Source organism: Sarcophilus harrisii, chromosome 3 (genome assembly GCF_902635505.1).
Source record: "Sarcophilus harrisii chromosome 3, mSarHar1.11, whole genome shotgun sequence".
NCBI lineage: Eukaryota > Metazoa > Chordata > Mammalia > Dasyuromorphia > Dasyuridae > Sarcophilus > Sarcophilus harrisii.
Genome location: NC_045428.1, coordinates 393,316,709 through 393,335,682, shown reverse-complemented (window position 1 = coordinate 393,335,682; position 18,974 = coordinate 393,316,709). Strand labels below are relative to the sequence as shown.

Below are 18,974 nucleotides of genomic sequence, written 5' to 3'. Positions count from 1 at the left end.
CAGGAGAAGGGCCCAAATTGATTCAGTGGATCTCATGAAGTTTGGAATATGATAAAACTATTTATTCCCTTCATGATCTTGACTTATTAAATCCCAATTTATTCATCTTTAAAGTGGGTAATGGGAATAGGTTATTTCTAGGGTTCCACACAGCTCAAAATCTTAGAATTTTAACACTTACCTATAATTCTTAGCAAATAAATTTCACTTTATTCTGAGGGTCTTTTAGCTCTAATATTCTATGATTTTATGAAAATCTATGCTGCTTGAATTGATATAAATAGTTCCAATACATCACCAATTTGGGGGAGTCTACATAAACTGTATGATACTAGGTCACACTGTGAGAGATTTGACATGTTTCTCAGTTAAGGGAGTGGACTATTGTATTGGGACTTCAGGAAAGATGACACAAGAGGTAACAAGTTAGGGTACCTTCTTATGATACTTCTCTATCACACACAAATTTAAACTTAGAACAAAAAATATTATTTAAATTTATAATGAAAAAACAAATTGAAGAGAAATTATAGTGCAAGCAAAAAAAAAGAATTAGAAGAAAATTATCTCCAAATATCATCAGAAGGTCCATTAAAGTCACAAAGGATAAAAATAAATGGAAAACAGACATACTTAAGGAACTAAGCAAAAAATGAAATCTCCTCATCCTTCCCCCCAAAAAATTATGAGAGTAATGAGGAGAGGAAAGTAACAAGGAGTAGTTTAAGGAATCTTAGGAAAACATAATAATAAAATATCAGTATGGAGATCTTCATGAAGAATACAAAAACATTAATGGAAATTATTAAGACCAAAATTAAGACAATGGAGCATGAAATTGTATATAACACAGTCAATATGGGAAAAATAAACAGGAAATATTTCATCTGAAAAAAATAAAAGAGATGAGGAGAAGTTAGGTGAAATTACAGACTTAAAGGGAAGAACAAATAAAGGAAACCTCAGAATACTAGGGACCCCCATAAAAATTAAGACAAAGGATGCTGGATAATACCATTTTAGACCATCTCTAAACATTAACTTAATTATTAGTGTCCTAAATGTAAGATTCTAGTCTAATGACTCTTAAATTTACAAGCTACTGAACGAATGAAGTCATAAAATATTTTCATTTTCCACTATAAATGAATCAAGAAAAGGAGGTTGTAAGTAAATGGAAATGTGGTTTATGAGTTTTCCTTAGACAAGCAAATAAAAAAGTTGGTAGGATTGGTTTTTATCATGTGATCAAAAGCAATAGGAAATATCATGTTATGAGTGGCATAGTAGCACTCAAATGTAAAAATATCATCATGAAGATTTTTGAAGGTTGCATACCAACACTGATTGCAGAGCTTGGAGAAATAGCAGCATTCTACCAAGAATCATATAAATTAATTTATCCTTTAATATCAGTGATTTCACTGTCATTATAGGAAAATAGTGAAAAATATGCCCTCATAACTAAGAAATGAAAGCAATCAAAGACATGTAGACCAAAGTTTTCTCATGCCTGTGGATCACAAATATTTTCCTCAATAAGTCAGTTGTGTGATCTGATATGCAACTTTGCAAACAGAACCAGAAGCACAATATACATAATGACTACAATAATGTAAATGAATGAAAACAACTGTCAAGAGTCAATTGCAGATTGTTATGATCCACTCCTATCCCAGAGAAATGACATTAGATATACACATGTATTATCTTATTAGAAAGGTGAGAGAGTATTGATGTAATATGAGCGAATTTAGGGTTAGTGTAGTCCCTGTATTTGTTGATTTTGCTTAAATGTTTTTCTTTGCTAAAAGGAGGGATGGGCAGTTCAAGAAGAGTAGAAGAAAGGATTATAGTATAAAAAATAAGGTCATCAATAAAGTTTTTAAGAACAGTTGTCACATATACACATCAACCACATTTTATGTAGAATTTTAAAGAAATACAAATGTTTATAAATGTTCTTAGAGTTTATATATATATATATATATATATATATATAATGTTTTGATATGACTGCTTTCCTTTTTTGGTTTATTTTGTTAATAAATGTATTGGTTTCTGAGAATTCTGGAGAAAAAGGAAAAGATAGCAGAAGAGAAAAGTCAGTTGGTACTAAGACATGGTGAGCCCAAAATAACTTCATCTAGTAGAGAAAAGGGAAAGGGAAAGGAAGACATTTGGGGTTAGGTTATTTGTCTAGGGTATAATAGAGAAATAAATCTGTAAATAATAACTAGCTATTGTCAAATATCTGAGATTGGATTTGAACTCAAGCTTTTCTGACTCCAGGGTAGGTGCTCTATCCACTGCCCCACAACTCTCTGCTTTTTTGCTGCTAATCATCTATATGTAATCATCAACATCTATGTGTTCCTAAGTGTCTAAACTACATCCTAGGAAAGTGATTTACTCAGCAATTTCAATTATGCCACAAGTTAGGTGACATCTGGCATTTCTTATCTTTTCATTTCTATATTTCTCCTTTTGTTCAAGCCATCAGCTTTCTGTGGACCACTATACAATATTGTCTTGAAAGTGCAATTAGAGAAAACTTGATAGACACTATTGCAACACCATGTTTATTGACAGTCACATTGCCAAGGTTTTCAAAAGGGCTATCTTCATCATTTGGTCCACATTTTTTTGGGAATGCTTATTCAAAGCTTTGACTCCCTCAGTTTCCTCTCCCATCTGGTTGAAAGGTTGGAGGACAGAGTTTAAACTCCTCCCTATGCCTTCCTTCACAGAGGGCAGAAATAGAAGGAGCTGCTACTCTGTCTGGATAACACAATATGGAACATGATATCCTCACTCTTCCCTGCCTCCTTTTGTGTATGTCTTCCCCCATTAGACTATAAGCTCCTTGAGATCCAGAACTGTCTTTCTTTTTATTAATTTTATCCCCAGTGCCTGGCACAAAGGAAGAGCTTAATAAATATTTATTGAATTGGATTGAAAGAAAGGACCATGCATTTAATATCAAACATCAATCAAATAAATCAATACTTAATTACAAGTATTACTGGAAAGCATAGAAGACCATACCTTAAAGATTTAAAATTGTATATCCAATCAGAAAGAGAATAGAGAGATGCATGATGGGCATTAACAGGCTATATAATATTATTAATGAAGAATTAGTGATCAGAGAAATGCAAATTAAGACAACTTTGAGATATCACTACACACCTCTCAGATTGTCTAAGATGACAGGAAAAGATAATGATGAATGTTGGAGGGGATGTGGAAATACTAGAACACTAAAACATTGTTAGTAGAACTGTGAAGGGATCCAACCATTCTGGAGAGCGATTTGGAACTATGTTCAAAAAATTATCAGACTGTGCATCCTCTCTGATCCAGCAGTGTTACTACTGGGCTTATATCCCAAAGAAATCATAAAGGAGAAAAAGGGACCCACATGTGCAGAAATGTTTGTGGCAGCCCTTTTTGTAGTGGCAAGAAACTGGAAACTGAGTGGATGCCCATTAGTTGCAGAATGGCTGAATAAATTGTGGTATATGAATGTTATGGAATATTACAAATGTTGATAAATGTTCTTAGAGTTTATACTGTAAGAAATGACCAGCAGGATGACTTTGGAAAAGTCTAGAGAGATGTACATGAACTGATGATGAGTGAAATGAGCAGGACCAGGAGATCATTATATACCTCAACAATGATACTGTATGATGATCAATTCTGATGGATGTGACTCTCTTCAATAATGAGATGATCCAAATCGGTTCCAATTTTTCAGTAATGAAGAAAACCAGCTACACCCAGCGAAAGAACACTGGGAAATGAGTGTGGACCACAACATAGCATTTCCACTCTTTCTGTTATTGTCTGCTTGCATTTTTGCTTTCCTTCTCAAGTTATTTTTATCTTCTTTCTAAATCCAATTTTTCTTATGCATCAAGATAACTATAAATATGTATACATATATTGTATTTAACATATACTTTAACATATTTAACATGTATTGAACTACCTGCCATCTAAGGGAGGGGGGAAGGAAGAAGGGGAAAGTTGGAATAGAAGTTTTTGCAAGGGTCAGTGTTGAAAAATTACCCATGCATATGTTTTGTCAATAAAAAGCTATAATAAAAAATAATTATTCAGTAAAAGTAACACAAAATATATTACTGGGGAATCATACTACCAGGAATGGATATTGATCAGTGATTTTGTGAAAGTTAGGAGTAAGTGTTGATATCTCTCATGCTCCATAGCTATTTATACAATATCCAGAGACTTGAAAGAAAGTCCCAGCACCTTGGATAGAGGTTCCCCAGTGAAAGATTTAGGAAGAACTTGGAGAATAGTTGTATAGGATGAGATGGCATAAATAGATTATGATCTTTATCTCTGGAAAGAGATACAACATCTTTTCAATTTCAGATGCATCCACGTATTTCTTTGTTGATTCACATTGAATTTGTGGTACACCAAAATTCTCAAGCTGGGTGGTGAAGTAGATAGAGCACCAGGTCTAGAATCAGGAAGCCTTGAGGTTAAATCTGGCCACAGATACTTACTAGTTATATGACTCTGGGCAAGTGACTTAACAGTGTTTGCCTGAGTTACCTTATCTGTAAAATGAGCAAACTTCTCATCTTTGCCAAGAAAACCCCAAATACAGTCATGAATAGTTAGACATGATTGAAAGAAAATAAAAAATCTCATTTTTTTCAGATAAACTAACTAGTCATACTTCCCCCATTCAAATCTATGGATTTGGTTTTGTGAACCCAAGATATTACAATCATCTTTTCAAATTGTTTTTTGACTTATTAAATACAACTCCATTTTCTAGACACTCTAGATCTTTTTTTTTCAATCCTGACTTTTATGAAATACTTTAGTTTTCCCTCCCTCCCAACTGTGTAAATTTGATAACACACCACCTATGACTTTATCAGAACCACTGATAATGAGGTTAACTAGCCTATGGTCAAATATAGATCTCTGGAGTACTCAGCCAGAGAGACCTCTTATCCAGATAATATTGAACCATTAATGTCTCAATTATTGAACTCTTAATTGAAGCAAGTCTTTGGGTCAGACCATTCAGTCTATTCAAATAGACTCTGAGGTCCTCAAGGTCAGGGATCAAAAACCTTTATTGTATCCATTACGTAAATCATCAGTCCTAAAACATTATATCACACCTTATTTCTATTATCAATTTCCCTCGATCCAGTAAGTTTCCAAGATAGGCCTCTTGCTTGGTAATGAGGCAGTGTTTAACCCATTTTCAGGCTCAGGGCCTTAGAGTAATAGGTGAAATGGGCCTGAAGCCAGGGTGGAAGCTAATGTTGAAGTTCTGATATATGATAAAGCATTATCTACTTAGAAACTTCAACATAATTCTCTACTTAATCATAATTATATTATATTGCAAGAATATTTCAGAATGATTTAGTGTGACTCAATGCACCAAAACAAAATTACATATCTTCTGAATGACATGAAATAGATTTAAATTATGTAAAACTGGCAGTTTATTTTCAACAGGAAAAGAGGAAAAGCAGAATAATGTGCAAATAACAAATATTTATTTTCTAAAAGGTAATGCAAATTTTTAAAAGACATCATATTAATATAATTGATTTAAAACAAAGATTCTTAATTTTTTCTGTGTCATTGATAGACCTCTTTGGCAATCTGATAAAGCCTATGATTCCTCAGAATAGTGCTTCTTTTTTTTAAAGAAACTAATGATTAAAGGAAATGCCTAAATTCAATGAGAAGTCAATGAAAAACAAAGTTGACATTTTTTTCCATTCAAGTTCAAGGACCTCTGGATATATATCCCTATGGGTCTTTGTATCCCAGGTTAAGGACCCTGATTTAAAGAATGGACAGTGGCTTTCTTCAGTTCTTAGCTTCCATCAAGAGCCCCCTCCTACAAGATGCACTTCTTGATTTTTCCAATTAATAGTAACCTCCCAATTATTCTGTTTCTATTTCATATATTGCTTTTTGTTTACTAATTTGTGTGTACACTATTTTCCTCTTATAGGATAATATTATAGCCCCAAGATCCCTTTCAGGCACTGTGCTAAAGGCACATCCATCAGAATTGATCATCATATAGTATTGTTGTTGAAGTGTAGCGCTTAGCATAGTGCCTGAAAGCACAAAGTGCTTGATGAATGTTTATTGAATTATTAAATATCATGAAGAGGAGCATAAAAAGCAACACAAGTATCAGTTTTTTACTGCTCAATGAGAAGTCAAGGTACATTTCTGAGACCCTTTTCCCATATTAAGAGACAGCTAGGTAGCATATCAAATAGAAAAGGAAAATCCTTTTCCTTCAGAAAGGAAGTCCTGAGTTATAATCTATACACATATACTTACTATCAGTGCAATCTTAGCCAAGTCAGTTAATTTCATTTTCCTTATGTGTAAAATAAAGAAAATGATACTATCTAACTTGCGGGGTTCTTATGAAGATAAAATGAAATATTTATAAAGTATTTTCCAAACTATAAAATATTATGTAAATGTTAGCTGCTATTATTATTATACCTTTACAATTTTTTAAAGTATAATATTTTGAAAAGTGGTTCATCCATCCCTACTTCAGAGACTACTTTCTATATCTCTGTAGTGAAGCATTTTAATTTTATTTCACTTCATATTATTTTATCATTTAGGGCAAACTTGAAACACTTGACATTTTGCTTTTTGAGATGAATGTGCAAAGGATTTTGCACATATTATTTGCCACAGTCAAAGAAAGCATGTAAGGAATAGTGTTTCAGTTTGAGAAGGTGTTGATTATCTTTTTGGTCATAAGAAGAGGAGAAGCATTAACACAGAAGTGTGAAGAAAAGGCTTGGAGTTTACACAGGAGGATGAGATCATGATAGTAGTGTTATATAAAAACCTTCTGATAAATTTTCAAATTCCTTGAGCCATCACTTTAATTCCAGTGTTTTTGGATGAGGTACAAATGCTGAGCTTCTTTCTTCATCACCCTCACAGTATTGGAAGTGCAAACTGATTGTCAGGATATTTCTCTTGAAGACCATGACATTGGGATAGGATAGATCCACAACCAGGCTGTGGATTTGTAAAAACAAAAATTATAATAATTCTTATTAAACTTCTGGACAAAAGCATCCAGGAGTCAAGCACCCTTAGTATTTCAAACTGTTTTCATGGAACTGCAATTAGATCCTGATTAGAACAAATGAAGAATCCTTTGAAGTGATCATATTATTCAAATTCTCACTGCATATTTCCATTAGGTTGGTATCAGTTACCAGATTTTAAATAATTATAACTTCAAATAGGATAAATTGATTTATCCTATTCAAAGTTATAATTACATAAAAGATATTGTTCAGTCATGTCCAACTTTTTGTGACTCCACTTGGGTTTTCTTAGCAAAGGTACTGGAAAAGTTTGCCTTCTTTCTCCAGTTTATTTTTCAGATTAGAAAACTGAGGCAAACAGGATTAACTGATTCACCTGGGGGTGGGGGGTGAGGGGTTACACAGCTAGTAAGTGTCTAAGGTTGGGTCTGAATTCAGGTCTTCCTGAATTCAATGCGGTTTCCTATCTATTAGGGCGCCTACCTTCCCTGCAGTATCATATAGGTCACAATGGCCCTCAAACTTTTGTTCTCAATATCTTTATCCTATTAAAAATGATTGAGGATCTGTCCAAAGCATTTTTATTTATGTGGGTTATAGTTATAGATACTGATCACATTAAAAATAAAAACCAATTATGAATTTGTAGACTCTCTGAAAGGATTTCAAAGATTCCGAGGATGCTCTGGACCAGACTTTGAGAATCACTGATACAGGACATGGTTATCTAATTTTTTTTCATGAAGCATAAAAAATTGCCTAAGATGTTATTGTTATTAAAGAGATCATCATATAATCACTTATTATTCCTCAACATTCCTCCTCATTTACAATTTACAAATAATTTTGTTCTCATTTTGCAGAGAAATAATATTGAAATAAAAAGATAACTTGATGACCATAGGCAGATACTTAATAAGTAGTACAACCTACTAGCTAGTTTTACTTACCTCCAAGTATTGAATACAACCTACAGCAAAATAATTTCTAGCCATATTCAAAATGCATAAAATCCCAATTATTAAAGTGGCATCCTTGGAAATATTATCTCAAACTCATGAAAATTGTTCTGACCCCTAGAAAGATAGGAGGCAGCTTCCCTTTTAATATCTTTGAAGACCTATTCAAAATGCTCCAGGGACAAAAAACTTATAACAATGTGACATTTTTAATAGATTTTTTTCTGAATTATAAAAACTGAGCAATCATCACACAATGAGCTGTTTTATGTAGAACTAAAAGTTCTCTCTTTTTTCCTTTGTGCAACAAATTCTAAGTTTATCACTTACTTCTCTTGTAATTCCAACTTGGAATCATTTCCTTGTTTGGGCAGATTTTCTACCCATGATGATGAGTCAAGTTGTTATTATTATTAACTACTAGTGTTTGTTGGCTAGCTTGGTAACCTAACTCCCATGTATGTATAACATTATATTTATGGAAATGTTCCAAGTGTGAAATGACATACAAGTGAACTTTTGCAATGCAGTCTATTTAGAAGCTGAAAGTTCCTTATATTTATGTTACTAAATTATGTGTATATGAAAAAAATATATATATATATACATAAATATGTTTATATATTTAAAGCATAAAAATGTGGTAGTGGAAATATTATCCCCATTTTACAGGTGAGGCCTCTGAGGTCCAAAGGGGGACTGTCATTTGTCCAATGTCCCACAACTAATGAGTACACAGGCCTTTCTCAAAAACCAGCATTATTATATTGTGCTACACTGCTTAAGGCATAAATGTCAACCGATAAGAGGGAATTTAACAATACACAGGCAAAGCATAGTATTAAAAACAATACCTATCACGAGCTTTGGGTTTTTCAACTAAGTTTCTAATGGATTTCTATTTCTAGCCTCTGAATCAAGATATATCTTTTGGCATATAACCATTTTACTCTGCCTTTAGCTTCTTTTGCAAAAATTAAAGTAATAGGCCAGATTTGCCAAGCACTTTAAAGTCCCAAAATAAATAAAAATGCAGCATGGAAAAATAGAAAAAGATGTATTGTTTGGTACTGGGAATGGGGATTGGTATTGGTGGAAAATGGTAATTTCCAGAAAGAACAAAATTCTAGTTAACTAACATTAATTTATGTTTTTTAAAAAGCTCCTTCTATTTTATAAATAATCTCTTAAAGCCAGATCAACAATAAGCTTCCTCCCAGACTGTAGGTCACTAGGGACTTACAAATTAAAGTAAAAATTGGCCATAGAGATGAGGAAAGGCAAAGGATATAACAAGAGAAGGAAAGTCCTTTTATACTCCAACATGAATTTCCAAAACACCAGACATCCTAAAAAATCATAGAGACTGTATGGGGATTAGAACTTAACTTCCACACTAAACATTGAATCTTTTAAATTAACCATTTAAGTTTAGACCCATCTTCTTAAACTGGTTCATGATCTCATATGGAGTCTTATAATTGAATATAGAGATCATGAAATTATGATTTGTCATCAGTAAATGTTTGATTTGTATACCTATTTTACATAACTATATACCTAGGGTCAACTAAAAATTTCTTGGCATAAAGGGGTGATGAGTAGAAAAAGTTTAAGAAGTTCTGGTTTAAAGTAATAATGAAGCAGCCAGCAAGAGGGAGTTAGCTACTCTCTAACATCTGATTGTCTTAGTATAGGTGAATAATATGATGAGATTAATCCTATCCTAGATATCAGTTCATCCTCAGAAATTGTTTATTATTTAAGGAGATAGCTAGGTGGCACCATAGTGCATAGATTGCTGGACTTGTATTCAGCAAGGCTCATATTTCTGAGTTCAAATTTGACCTTAGACAATTACTAGTAATGTGATCCTGAGCAAGTCACTTAAACCAGTTTGCCTCAATTTCCTCATCTGTAAAATGAATTGGAGAAGAAAATGGCAAACTACTTCAGTATCTTTTGGGGTCAAGAAAATTCAGACATGACTGAAAAACAGGTTGTGCTAAACCTATATAGTCAGAAAGACCTGAGTTCAAATACTAATGAACAATTACTTCTGGTTGACTCAGTTTCCTGATCTGTAAAATGGGGGTGATACTAAGTACCTATGATTTATTGGGGAGGAATGAGATTACATATAGAGAGAACTTTTTCAACCTTAAAGCACTAAAAAAAAGTGCTAGCTCTTATTAACGTATCACGAGTGAATCAGTTTAACTTTCATTTGTATTATATCTGTCATCAGTCACAGGTTCTAAATTCAAGTCATTACACAGAAAATGCAAGTTTATAAAGTTTTTCAGTGAAACAATAGCTTTTACTGTAATATTATTATAATATGAAAGTATTGGGTTAAATTTTGAGTTTTGCCAACAAAATAGTTTATCATCAGGAGAGTGAAAAAAATGAGGAGCAAAGAAGGCCAAAAGAATCCTGGTAAGAGAGACCACTTACACAGAAATCTTTAAGGTTTTTAAAATATATATATTTTAAAGTATCATAGGATGTAATATTTAGAGCTAGAAGGTACATATATAACAGATGGAAGAAAGGGCAAACAACTGATAAGTGAGAAAGAGGTACATAAAAATAATTGTATGAAATGCTTTTGTTCAGAAGGCGCTAAGGTTGCTAACGAATGAGGGAAAATGTTTTTAAAAAGAGATCAAGAGAATTAAAAAAAAACATAATTTGCAGAGTAAGAAGAATATTGGAGGAGAAATATTCCAAGTCAATAACAAATAATGGAGAGAAGGCAGAACTACTGAACTCATATTTTGCTTTTACTTTCTCCGTCAAGGAAAGAAATCTTTGAAACAGGAAGAAAAGAACAAATTAGGAGGGAATTGAAATCCAAGAGAGCAAAGACTTCAGGAGTTATGATGCTGAAAAAGCATCCCAGGATCCTGAATAGAAGCAAGAGGTGTTCTATGCTACAGTAGTCTGCAAAAAGTCTAAAAATTTTGAAAAATAGAAAAAAAGGTGAAATCCTCAAATTAATAGTCAATGAATTTGATTTTGAATCAACATGTAAAATGAACTCAAAAAGCTAAGGAGATTTGGAGTTGCATTAATAGAAACGTAATTTCTAGAAAAGGCCATATCATAATTCATAGTACAGGAAACTTTTTGTGCCTTACTCAGTCCATGTCTAGAGCACTGTATTTAATTGCAGCACAATCTAGAAAGGATTTTGGAAAATCTAGAGCATAACAGAGGAAGGTTGCCAGGATGGTGAGAGGATGGGAGATCATGTAAGGACATCTTATTGTACCATTTACTAAATGTGACCTGTGGACCTTCTAGGAAAATAAATGATGGAGGGAGGAGGAGATGACTCTCCTGGATTTATGATATTGTAGAACAGAAAATAATACCAGAAGCATGTCAAATCAGTCAGGCAAACAATGAGTTGTAAGCTGAAACTGCTTTTAAGAACAATGAAAAATTATTGATAATGACCTTGTTTATATATCACTTTCATTTTCAAAAATATACCTCCTCTTTTTTCCATGCAAGATCCTGCCAGTCCACATACATATAATTATTTAAAATGTACCAGAAATCTAATATTGAAGTTTAAATTGCACTAAGGCTTTTGGGATACTCTGTATGTGCTCTATTCACTAATAGATTGTAAATTCCACAAGGATCATAGCATTCTTCTATTATTCGACCCAATGTATAGTAAACACTTAATAAATCTGCTAGATTGAATTACTTTTTATAATTTCTTCATATACACATATATAATTTATTCCATAATTATTTTTCTACCTTCTTATAATTTCTTTATATTATAAATTTTTATAGTTTTCCTTAGACTGATAAAATTAGACCTTCTTTTCTTCCAAATCTTTGTACTTGGATATGTTTTTGGTGATCTACTTTTGTGAAGAGTAATAGATAATTCCAAAATCATGAATTTTGGTTTTTGCTCCTTCTTCTACCCCACCTCTCCCAACTCCCTGTAAACTTCAATATGGAAATATTGATTAGACCTCATGAGAAAATTCTGCTATAGCTCTAAGTTTAGAAAGAATATAAAGAAAAGTCTTTAGAAAGACTTTAGAACACTTTTAAAAGAATCCAAGTGGGGCATATATCATTTGTTGGCATATATTATATACATTAGCAGAAAGATATTTGGATTTGGAAACAAAGATTTTGGATTCTGCTCTGTTGTACCTGGATAGCCTTGGATGTAACTTCCCAGCCTCAGTGTCCTTACAAATCAAATTAGGGAATTAGCCTTGACTATCTCTAAGATATCTTCCGATTCTAAATCTTTAAAGTGAAATCTCTAAATCTATAATAGGAAGAATTAACCAGTGTTGCTCTATTGCCATGTATTCTGTCCCCTCTTAGAGACTCTTCATGAGACATCTCTAGTATTGACAGCAGGTTCCCAGGCTGGCTTCCAGCCCAGATGAGATGTACTGTTCCTAGAAATGGAGCTGACTAAACTTAAATAGAATCTTTTTAAGCCATATCATTATGCAGCAAAACATCAGAAATGTACAAAATCACACCAGATTATGTTTTTTAGCAGGTCTGTAAAAGCTGTAAAAAAGCCTGTCATATTGAGGAAGAAGTAGGCTTGACTCACCTGCAGGAATCTCCTTGGCTGATTAAGGCTTGTCCCTTTTGCAAAGCAACCTCCGTGCAGTCTTTAATTTCTCTGTGTAATTCCTCATGCCTCACTGCCAAGACAGGCAGGCTTAAACCCTCAGATTTAAGGAGCTTAAGGCAAGCCTCAGTTCTTCCAAGTATATCAAATGCCTGCCAGAGAAAACATACTTTCAGTTTCAGCATTGCTAATTTAAAATCTACATAGATCATGTACATACAACCAGAAAAAAAAATCTGTTGATAAATTTATTAGTTTGATCACAACCTCACACAGTAATGTTGCTTTGAAAAGAAATTTAATCACTTTCAAAGAAGCATCCAGCAGTCTCAGAGATAATGGCCTTAGATTTGGACTTCAAAGATGGATGTTCAAGTAAAAGAACTTACTTCTTTTGTAGACCTAAAGCTATAGTAATACAAGGCAAACGTACAGATTGATAGAAATGGACAAGAATGGGAAGGTTCTCATGAGTACTTTTGCACCTTTTAGATGGTACACATAAAATGCATCAGTGAGTAAGGAATTCATTTTTATTGGTAGCAACCAAGCAACTCTAGACTGAATAGTTCCCTTGTGGCCTGAAAAGAGTTAACAGCACTTTCCAAACTTGAAATCTCTCTCAGTAAGATTTATAAAAGGAAACCATCAGATTAATTCCAATTTGAACCTAAAACAAAGTAGGAGAAAATTCAGTTCAGTGAATAACACATTAATTTTGTTGTGCATACTTAGGCACTGGGGAATGTTTCAGGTATTACTTTTGGTTTTGAGTTTTCTACAAATTACTTCCCAGTGCAACCTAGTTAACGTTGCCTATAAATAACCTATTTTAAATGTTACATATTTTCTTAGTTGCATGAATGAAAGTTCAGGTCACAGCCCTTTCTAACTACATGCTCCTGGTTTCTCTCAATTCCTTGAACAAAATTATTTTTAATTGACTATAATCACAGTTTTTTTACATACTTGAGAGAAGTCAATGAGCATCTAATAAGCTTATTGTGCCGGCACTGAGTTCTAGACATACCCCCCCAAAATGGGGGGAAGCAGCCATAAAATGCAAACTTGCCCTCAAGAAGTTTATGTTCTAATGGAGAAGGCAATTTGCAAACTACAGATTAAATTAAAATAAAATCAAAGTAAATTAGCAAGCTACTTCATACGGAAGGGTTTAGTTACTGCAGGTGTAGGAAGGAAGTGATTTAATTTAACCTTGAAGGAAATCAGAGGAATTAAAAGACAGAGAAGTAGGGGGACAGAACATGCCAGGCAATTGTGTGGGAAGAGGTTAGAAGGAGAAGAAGGGGATAGTTAGGCAAAGGAAATGATATAGGGAAGGGGGTACACCTTCTAAGGAAAATACAGCAGTAATCCTAAAGTCTCCTGACATGTCTGTCAAGGATTCTCAAGTCTTCTAGCCTTGATCATCCTGCAAACATTTCTGATTGTCAGATAAATAACATACTAGTCAGTGATGATCAAATTGTTGAGAATAGTGAATAGACCACTCCTCAATTCTACATAAAATTAGCATATCAATGACATAAAGAACTGGATCTCTCAGTCTTTTCCTATAAATTTGTCTTCTTGCTCCTGGTTCTTTGATAAATCCTTTTGGAACTTAGCCCACTTCAATTGGTGTTACAATTACAATAAATTTTTCCCCTGGGACCCCAATCTTTTGGGGTCTCCTTCTGAGCCTGAACATTTGAGGGCTCATACAGGAAGAGTCTGGTCTCCTCTGGCTTCTTCCCCTCCTTGTCAAGGTAAGCCCCCATTTTCTTCTCTCTAAATCCTATAAGAGGGATGCCCCAAGCAACTGGGAGGCTTGCCTGGGTCATCTTGAACTCCATGCTCAGAAAATTTTCCTTGACTGGGGATGCCAAGACTTGGAAATTCTTGCAATTTTGGCAAAGTTCTTAGGGAACCTTTGCCACCTTTTCATCTTCTCTGGGACACCAGAGGAAATGAGGTGCTCTAGGATGGCTTATGGCAAATAAATTTTATGGCTTTTGGAAAAGATCAGACAGTCCTCTTCCATGTCATTTTTGTTGGTTTGTCGTCTCTATGCAGAATGTGATTTGCATCTTTGTTCTGTGAGCTAGATTTTATTACCTGGAAAGATTTAAAATACATCCAGCAAGAAAAAAAAAAAAACTTCTATGCTATAGTTAGAATGCTGGGAAGGATTTCTTAACATCCTTGACTTCCACCTTAAAAGGGGAAAAAGCCTGACTTTTTTCTATAGACCTCAATTCTAGCCAAGCTTGGGGTCATAGAAACAAAGTTAACTAATTAAAATTATAGAATTGCTAAAATAATATCTTTAGCAGATTCTTGAGGTTTTAAGGGCAATGATTAAGGAGTTTGGCAATAGTCATTTTAAGACTGAAAGAAAAAATCCTGAAACATTGGGGATAATTCCAAGAATTTACCCCATTCTGAAAGAAGGGAGTGAAAAATGAAAAAGAAAATCAACTTTTTGCTATCTTGTCTATAGTTCCCTTCTGCTCCATTGGCAAAGCACCTCAGAAGGTATTAAGGGACCTTCTCCACAACCCTGATAACTCAGCATGCTCCACTCTCTGGAGTCCTGAGTGCATCTCAGTTGGGGGGATTTCTAAGAAGATCAATATACCCCAAATCCCTCTCTTTGCTAACCCCTCTCATTTCAGATCAGACTAAGAAAACAGAAAGCTAAAGAACTGTAAGGAAACCCAAATTCTGTACCACCTGTAGAAATAGGGCAAGCAGCAACAGCCATGGGGACTCCACAGAACTTTGCCCAAACACCTCTCTCACTCAGCTTGAGGGAGTGGGTATAGAATGGGGGTAAGCCCCATGGCAGGCATTCCCTGAACCCTGACACCTGAAACTACCATCAAAGAGAGATCCTGAGGCTAGCAACTCCAGCCTGCAGCAGGTTCTGTCCAGCAACTGTCCAGGAAGAATCTGGGTGCTTCTGGTAGCACCCAGCATGGAAGTGTGAAGTGAGAAAGTCAGTCAGCCTCTGCATTTGGCAAGCCCAACATTTTCTGTTTCAGTTGCAGAAATGTATTAGCTATGTAATTTATAGCAAATTATTTTATCTTGGCCCAGTTTTCTGCTTTGTAAAGAGAAATAATAAAGATTGTTGTTGTGAAGATCACATGCTTGTGAAAGTGCTTAGCATAAAACAAATGCTACATGAATATTAACTGCTTTATTGGATATAATTGCTTCATATTCGATAACTTTATATGTGTTTTTAGACATGAACAACATATAATGTCACTGTTGAGGTAAATTATTTGTGTGCATGCGTGTGTGTGTGTGTGTGTGTGTGTGTGTGTATAAAGTAATTTGGAAGCAAATTCAACCAAATTAAGGTTTCCCCAGGACTAGGAAAATCGCGCATAGAGGAAAGAAAGTCCCATTCTCTTTCTTCCTCTTTCCCTCCTTCTCTGACTGCAGCAGGAATCCCTGGACAAAGGGGTGAGAGGGAGAAAAAGAAAATATACTCAGCTCAGTGAAATTTGTTATTTGAGATATGATATCAAAAACAGTTTTAAAGGAGCTCTAATCAAAGGCCACTAAGGGATATGTAAATTGTAATCTATTTATACTGACTGTGTTAATAGAAGATTTAAGAGTTGAGAACTTTAGGAAAACAGAAAAGTAGTTCACGGCTACTTTAAAAATTTTGGTAACAAACAGACTGCTTTTGACTTATCAAGAGTCAGACTTTTGAAGACCCTGTTAGTTAAAATTGGCACTTTAACCTTTTCCTGGCTTGCAAGAGAGAAATTATTTGTGTGAATTAGAAAAAAAAAAAAAACAAATGGCAATTCAGTTTATCTGTAACATTTAAATAGAATTTAGGGAATTTCATGAACTAAAGTTAAATCAATTTTAAAATCTGTTCTATTGGGGCACTTAGGTGGCATAATGGATAAGCATCAGCCCTGAAGTCAGAACTTCCAAAATTACAACAGGTTAGGGATAGAATAAACTGAACAACTAAGAGAAGAGAAAGTTTATTTACCCTTGCTAATCCTGTTTTATAATACTTTGTAAATGCGATTTAGGGAATTGGGTATTTTCACCTTTGCTAGAAAGTTAAAAGGAAATTATAGCTAAGACTATTTGGCTATTAGGAAAATTTTTAAATTGTTAACTAAGAGTTATTGTCATCATGTTAAACCTAAAATTGATAATTACTGTGTATGGAACAAGAGGGATGAGGTGAAAGACATATCAGTTCACCTCCAAATATGAGGTGGGCAACACCTTTTCCTCCTTCACAGAGTGGGGAGAGGTATCAAACAGCACAGACCATGGAAACACTAAGAATAGTTGGGATGGGCAACAGCAAGTTCAGCCTCTTCCCTGGGGTCTCTGTCAACTCCCCTTAATTTGTAAGCTTGCCAGTTTTTTTTTTAAATCATCAGTGTTAACAAGGTCATCAGACCCCGAGAAATGAGCCTTTTTAGGATGTATAGTTCCTAAACAAGGAATGTTTTTATTAAGAATCTATAAGCTGTTCAATGATTGATCTTTTGTACCAGGATGAGTTTAAACATATAAAACATGTTAAACAAAATCTCCTACGTGTGTTAGTCCTTTTAAAAATAATGTATCTAGCCCTAAAATAAGTAGATAAGTAGAATTTGCTCTTAGAGATAAAATCTCTTGGGACTGTAACTGATATTTTTTTGAGTTTTGAATTTGGGAAAGATTGCCTGATGAATCATTAAGTCAGTAACTCACCATTAGAAAGAAATGACATAAGTTACACAGAGGGCTGCCTGAACTGTCATAAGTGCATGTCTTATCTGGGCAAGACCAGGGGATACAACCTTAGTTTCCTCTCAAGATTGGATCTTTCTGACTTAGTTTCCCAGTTCTGTTTCTTTGTTTCCCATCTGCTTATTTCTTATTATTCCCATCTGCTTATAACATTTCTGTTATGTTTTGTAAATAAACACCAAAAGGGGGATTTACTTCAGGTCAAAGGAAAACAGGCTTGCAGATTCAGCTGTCCATGCTGCTGCCTGTTTGCCCCTGATCATGGCACCTTTAATTCCTCAACTCCCTGACTCCTATACTCCCTCACACAGCTCCCAGGAACAAGCTCTTGCTAAAGAAAGGAGGTACATCCTTTCTCCTTCTGAGTTGTTTCAAACATCTTCAGGCCAACTTTTAATCTTAGAGGCCACTCAATGGAAACTTCTCTATGACTTACACCAAGCTACTCACTTGGGAAAAAAAGTTCTCCAATCGCTTGTGAAACCTATTTTCACTGGTCACAAGTTAGGAGAAATAATTAAACAGGTCTATCAGGCCCATCCAGTTTGTGTCCAAGTAAATCCTGAAAGAACTATTAAGCACCCCCATCCTGAAGTCCACCCAGAAGAGGGGTACATATCCAGGGATGGATTGGTAGACAGATTTTTATACAGAGGCTCTCTCTTAGGCGCTTTAAACTGCTTTTTTTTTTTTTGACACCTTTACTGGTTGGTTAAAAGTCTTTCCTTGTAAGACGAAAAGGCTCACAGTTTTTGCTAAGGGAGAACATACCCAGTTAAGATTAATTATTATTGCCACTTTGCATGTCATCCTCTCTACCCAATGCTTAATGCTTTTTAAACATTATGGTGTTTGAATCCTAAGCCACCTGAGCACTCCTTTCACTGTGTATAATGCCACTCTTTCACCCATTGCTTCTATTCCTTTTAGGAAACAAAAGCAGGGATTTGGGGAAAATATTCTTTGATATTTATCCTAGGAAAAGCTGTCTAGATGTGAGATATGAGGCATTCATGATAGCCTCATCCCCCCCCCCCCCCCGCCCATTCTGTCCCTAGTAATCCACATAGTAACTCCACTTTAATTATTTTTTGCTCATATGTGTCTCCTACATTTCTAATCTGATTGTGAGAGTTGTTTCTTCCAGATTCCAAGCCATGAAATTCCAACTACTTGGTCAATCTGAATATCGCCTGATACCTGATTCGGACACTCAGCATCTCTGGATGCTGTTGCTGCCACTTTTAAGTCACTTGTCTACCCTCCTTAGTCTGGACCTCATTAGGCAGGGCCAGTTCTATGACTCTTATCAGCCTGAAGCAGCTCCAGAAGATGTGACCTTCGTCCCTTTGTCCCAAATGAATTTGGATGGGAAAGGGAGGAAAGATATGGGAACATGGCTAGCAGAGAGAGTAGGATAGAGTGACTTTTTTTTTTCTTTTAAGGCTGGGAAGACATGGATATATTTGTAAAATC

The 18,974-nt window shown here is 34.7% G+C and overlaps 1 protein-coding gene across 3 annotated transcripts in view; it reads right to left on the bottom strand.

The window, feature by feature from the left end:
* Nucleotides 1-18,974, bottom strand: part of CCDC141 (coiled-coil domain containing 141) — a 257,825-nt gene that overhangs the window by 89,180 nt on the left and 149,671 nt on the right. For all 3 annotated transcript variants that reach the window (XM_031960388.1, XM_031960387.1, XM_031960389.1), the window contains one exon: nt 12,687-12,859. In XM_031960388.1, coding sequence (XP_031816248.1) covers nt 12,687-12,859 — 173 coding nt within the window. The remainder of the gene's footprint in view (nt 1-12,686; nt 12,860-18,974) is intronic.